At 49.0% G+C, this 6,107-nt stretch overlaps 1 protein-coding gene across 1 annotated transcript; it reads right to left on the bottom strand.

Moving 5' to 3' along the window:
• Nucleotides 1-294: 294 nt before the first annotated feature.
• Nucleotides 295-3,551, bottom strand: LOC144934884 (putative inactive tRNA-specific adenosine deaminase-like protein 3). Its single transcript, XM_078861179.1, is given in 4 exon segments — nucleotides 295-780; nucleotides 874-994; nucleotides 996-1,691; nucleotides 3,380-3,551. Coding segments are annotated over 3 exon segments (996 nt in total). The 5' UTR covers nucleotides 1,635-1,691; nucleotides 3,380-3,551; the 3' UTR covers nucleotides 295-544.
• Between the last annotated feature and the right edge of the window lie 2,556 nt (nucleotides 3,552-6,107).

The raw sequence follows: 6,107 nt of genomic DNA, 5'->3' as shown, positions 1-6,107 counted from the left end.
TAATGTGTTGTTTGGGGTGTATAGTGTGTTGTTTGGGGTGTATAGTGTTTTGTTTGGGGTGTATAATGTGTTGTTTGGGGTGTATAGTGTGTTGTTTGGGGTGTATAGTGTTTTTTCGGGTGTATAGTGTGTTGTTTGGGGTGTATAGTGTGGTGTTTGGGGTGTATAGTGTGTTGTTTGGGGTGTATAATGTGTTGTTTGGGGTGTATGTGTTGTTTGGGGTGTATAGTGTGTTGTTTGGGGTGTATAGTGTGTTGTTTGGGGTGTATAGTGTGTTGTTTGGGGTGTATAGTGTGTTGTTTGGGGTGTATAATGTGTTGTTTGGGGTGTATAGTGTGTTGTTTGGCAAGATGTCTGAAATTTCGCTCCCAATGTTGAGCAAAACTTCAGACATTGTGTCGATCAACACACATTACAACCTGAAAACACAACAGAGAGCTCAAGGGTGCAATGTTGCCTGGCCATGAAACGTGAATATGGCGATTACTAAATGAAAGAGCAATACGATTTAATAGCCTGGTGTCCACGTGCATGAGCCACGGGCTCAGCTGATCTCAGAGCTCAGCTGTCGGCACTCCTCCTCCATCACGCCGCGGAAGACCTCGAAGCGGTGGTTGAGGTTGTCGTTGGCATGCAGTTTGTAGGCGCTGCCCAGGGCGCCGTCCGGCGATGGTGTGCCGTAGAAAACCCGCTGTACGCGTGAGTGCACCAGCGCCATGGCGCACATGACGCACGGCTCATGCGTCACAAACACGTCCAGGTTCGTGCACAAGTACGGCTCTTCCTCTGACGGAGTCTGTGGGTCATGACCTCCGCCCCCCGCGACCTCAGTCGTGCCGCGATCGTCCTCCGTGCCCGCCGATCCCCCTCGACCGGCACCGATGCACACACAATCCGGGTACTCGTCGTACGAGTAGGCGCCGCCGCCTTGGCCGCGCGCCACCAGGTCCACGGCGACCATGACCGCGTGGTGCAGCGGCCCGCTCAGGCGAGCAGCAATCGTGGGCCACGGCCACCACCTCGCCCGTGCGGGAGTCCGCCACGGCGGCCCCGACGGGCCGCGTGCCACGCGCCAGCCCGGCCCTGGCAGCCTGCAGCGCGCGGCCCATGTGCACTTCCATCCGCCGCTTGTCGGCGTCGTTGAACGGTTCGCCGCTCAGCAGCAGCGACAGCCGCTTGTGCTCGTGGAACGAGCACGGCCAGCAGCGAGAGGCGAACTCGAACTGCGGCCGCGTCAGTGGGGGGCTTTGAGGCACCAGCACACCGAAAGGCAGGCCCAGCGCCGCGTACTCGGCGAAGCTGCCGTCGTCGGGGATTACGTCGGCCAGGCGGACCGGCTCCTTGTGGTTGGCCGGCAGGTCGCGCGTCAGGCACAGCAGGATCTCCAGGGCGTGCGCCTTGGATGCGTCGAGTGTGCCGCGCACCCTCTTCAGGTGCTGCAGACCCTCGAGCGGGTAGAGGCGGCACATGGCGGCGATGAGCCGCGCGGTGGCGCGCTTGTCCAGGATGGGGGCGGCATACGCGGGCTGTGTAGGCACCTCGTTCCCGACGAGGTGGTCGGCGAGCACGGGGACGGCGTGCCACCTCGCCGCACCCTCCTCATCCGTCCTCTGCTTCTTCGGATCTGGCTCCATTTACATCTGCGGGTGAGCGTCGTAGCCGGTCGCTAGAAGCTGCTCTACCTCGCTTTCCTGAGAACGAGACCATGTGCGTGCATGACAACAATGTGTAATTATATTGGGGCAAGCTGGAACCAACTCCACATCCTGTAGATTAGGGGGGGTTGGGGGCCGTTCATAAATGACGTCACATACCTAGGGGGGTGGGGGTCAGACATTTGTGACAATGTGTGACGAGGGGGGGGGGGGGTTGATAAATGTGATGTCACATCAAAATGCGCAACTTTAAATAAATATAGACAACACGTTCTACTTAATTAAATAGACTTTTTAATAAATGATTTCTCCTACAACATCAGAGTGCAGCGCCACATTAAATACGCACTACAATGACAATAGTTTAAAGCGATTTGGTAGCATGTTTTATTTTCAAAATGGAAATATGGTTTTGGGGGGGGGGGGGGCAGAGCTTTGTGACGTCATATTTGAGGGCGGGTCTGACTTTTTGTGACGCCGTGTGACGAGGGGGGGGGGGTTAAAAATCGTCCAAAATTACGTGACGTCATTTATGGACGACCCCTTTCCTAAACTGTTCATAATAAAGGTTTTTGTTGAGTTAGACTGCGTAAATATAAATGTCGTTAACCCACCACCCACCCGACAGGAAAATAGTAAGGTGTGTCACGTGAGTAAACCGTGCCAATTAGCTACTTCAAGCACACCGGTGCGATGAACAGTAACCCCACAACATTTTCAATTTGAGTTCGACGTTTCCCTGGTGATTACAACCAACTATAAATATTAATATAATCTCCTAGCAATAACCCCCCCCCCCCCAGCCATTGCCACAAGCACGGTGACACAAATCTTGGTCACAGGATGTTTTCTTCTGTTACCCAAAATAAAAGGGTAAAACACATTCCTGCGGAGGGAGCTGGTAGGAACGTTGGGTTGCTCGGTCAATGGCCAGGGTCAACGGCGGCGTGGTGTATTCCGCAAATATGTGAGGGCGGGCACAAGCCGGCGTGAGTAGGTTAAACGTTGCGTTTTATAAGGGCACCACGGGGTCACCAGCCCCTCCCCACCCAGCCCCACCCCTCCCACCCCCCACCCAGCCCCTCCCCACCCAGCCCCACCCCTCCCATTTTTGGATGCACGACGGACGGACACAATAATCCCCTGTGGGCTGGTGGAACCAGGTGGTTCCTACCAGTATAATGTTCACACACAACTCATCAAGACCAAACGTCCGTCGTTCCTTCCGGTCAAAAACGAGGTTCTAACATGGCCCTGAACAATGAAAGTGATTTAAGCACAAGTGCTGTGACGGACGATCCGACTCGCAAACGAATGCAGTAAAAAAAAGGATTCTATGCCATTTTGGATACAAGGATGCGCGTTTGTGATTCACAAAGTACGTGTTTAATACATGGGCTGCAGGTCGTAAGAGTTTTCGTATCGATACTTCTCAAAACACGGTGACCACCGCAACAACAATATAAAACACACACACGAGTCCAAACAGCGACGTTAGATCCACGGATATGAAGCAGTGAGTGGGCAGGAGTGGTGCCCAGCGTAGGACCGTGAGATATGAAGGCGTTCGGGGCGGGGGGGGGCTTCATCCAGCAGTAGATACAACACAACTAATCATTATTCAGAAAGAGAGGGGGGCGATTAACCTTAATTGGGCTCCGATCGTGTGCTAGCGATCACTGCTCACCACCGTACAGCACGAAAAGTAACCGCGCGTTACTTACTCTAAAACCATTGCCCCCTAGTACTTGCAGCCGCCGTTTTCTCGGACGGGGAGATGCCTTGTTGACATTGCGGCGTCTCAGTGCTCCACAATCACTGCCGATCTGTTCAGTGCTGCGGGGAATTGGTGCACGCCGTGCTCGCCTCGTCTCCCTTCCACGCGGTCTCGACCCCCTCTCGCCTCGCCTCGAGCGGCAGCTCCGCTGCAGCGCACGTGGCGGCTGGGAAGGGGGAGGGCGTTTGCTTCCGGGGTCGACGAGGAAGCTGCTGCTGCTGGTGGTGGTGGTGCTGGCCCATTCAACAGCACGTGGGGGGGGGGCTTTGGGTCATTCATTGGTTGCGCGACACACGGGGAACGAATCGCTGAGTGAATGCGGCATGTTGGCAGTGCGGGGTCTGTAGCATATGTTGTAAAGTGGCCCTAAATAAAAAAAACATTAAAACACAATTTTTTTTACTTTGGGGCCGTCCATAAATGACGTCACGCACCTAGGGGGGGAGGGGGTCAGACATTTGTGACGATGTGCGACCAGGGTGGGAGGGGTTTTGAGAAATGTGATGTCCACATAAAAAAAAAAACTTTAAATAAATATAAACACGTTCTACTTATTTAAATAGAATTGTTATAACACTCATTTTTATTAATTTTCATTTATTAAGGTCACCTTTTATTTTTAGTAGAGATTATATTATGTTAAACTTAAGAGCCGGAAGTCACACTACGTCACACTTTTTTAGAGAATAATACTTCGTCAGGAAGAGGAAGTGCAAATAAAATGTAAATGCAGTCATATTAAAAACGAATTTTAAAAACTTAAGTACTATTATTCTTGTCATATCAATCGACAGAATGTTAAATCACACATTTGTTTATTAAATATTTGTTTTATATTAGTATTACATTTTTATATTATTATAATGTTTCGATAACATTTATATGATAATATAGAGAGAAAAGTTTTTGGGTACAAAGATATCAAACAGCCATTTTTGAGCATGGAGGGATAACTAATCAGGGAGTACCTACTAAATAGACGTCATTCGGCAAGCACACAATAGCCAACGCATCCTCTATGATTAATTATTTCTCCATTCAATTTTAGTTCTTTGTTCCCAGAAAATGGCGTCATGCTTCTTTTCGCCATTGCCCTACTATGAACCATGAATGACTGAATTTAACCATTTAGAATCTTTAATTTAACTACGGACTTCCCTTATGGAAATGAAAATAAAACTAAACCGCTCACGATTCAGTATATCGTGTGCACGATTTATTATTGTATGCGCAAAAAATACATTGTTTTTTTATTCCATGAGGGAGCATTTTGCTTCTCCATGGGAGAATGGAGAAGCATACATTTGTAAAAAAAAAAATAATGATTGTTCTTAAACATTTTGATTCTAATGACACTACCAGAGCTTTTTATTCTATGGAATGAACATGTGATTGTTATAATTGTACTCTCCATTTTTGCTTCGTTATACTACAAAGTTTCAAGTATTTTTTATAGTTATAATTACTTCTAATATTTGATCATTATGAGAGAATTCCAATATAATATTCTGAACATCTGCAGTTTTAGTTAGACGATGAATATTTTCAAGTGAATTTCATGCTAAATTATATGTAGCTACTTTTGCTACTAGGATAATCCGGCACTGCACGTTGGGTTTTTGGAATTTATGAATGTTGATTTATTTACACCGAGGTATGGACGATTCATTCATTTAGACCTGGGTATGGTAAGTTCAAGAACAGACACGTGGGTTAGGGTCATTTATTCAAGGACGCGTGATTCATGGACGTGTGTGTATGCCTTTTTCACCAACACGTCGGTATGGATTATTCACTGTGAACGCGTGTTTATGGGTCATTAATTTTCTGACACATGTGCATGGGGCTTTATACACCCCCCACCTGCGTACGTACGCTTGACCCCCCCCCCTCCCCGAATCCTATAGAACGGCCGATATTTAATCCACGCAGAAACGATCGAGGATTAATCATATGAACGTGTTTAAGCAACCAGATAGTCCACCGCTGGACTAACTAATTTGATGGCCAATGGAGACAAATTATCGAGTTTTCACCCCCCCCCCATACACAAGCAAACGCATTTGGGTTAACCCCCCTCCCCCCTCCATGAGTACGTACTAAATCGATGGCCCCTTACTAGTGGGTGTGGATAATTCGCTGATAAGGGTGCCATTCACAAAAACAAAACGCCGGCACTGGAGTGTCCTCGAAATGACGCGTGCGTTCACTGACACGTGGGTAAAACAGCGGTACACGTCCCTTGAGTCGATCAATGGACATCAGTAACACATGAGCGGGTGGCGCAGTAATCATGGCAACATGAACCCCGACCGTCTTCAGAGTTCGATACCTGGTCACGGATTTGACTGACGAGAAGTCCCGTGCAGTCACAGACCGACTTCTACATTTGGGCAGGGGCCGAAGTTCGCTTTGTCCCGCACATTAGGAACCGCGGGTGCATGTAATTAATTAAATTTTCACACGAATTGTAAACTACTGAACATAATTAATAAAGGTGTCCACTTTGGGGGGGGGGGAAAGGCGTTGCCCTCTCCGTGCCCCCCCCCCCCCAAATTCCGCCCGAACCTTACCTATCATCAACACCCTCTTCACAAACCCGCACTCTGGATACAGCAGTCGATTTATATTTGTAACATCGCTGGAGAGTAAACACCAGCCCTGGTTCGCGCTAT

Source organism: Lampetra fluviatilis, chromosome 1 (assembly GCF_964198595.1).
Source record: "Lampetra fluviatilis chromosome 1, kcLamFluv1.1, whole genome shotgun sequence".
Lineage (NCBI taxonomy): Eukaryota > Metazoa > Chordata > Hyperoartia > Petromyzontiformes > Petromyzontidae > Lampetra > Lampetra fluviatilis.
The sequence above is the reverse complement of the archived record's forward strand: the minus strand, read 5'-3'. Positions and strand labels throughout refer to the sequence as shown.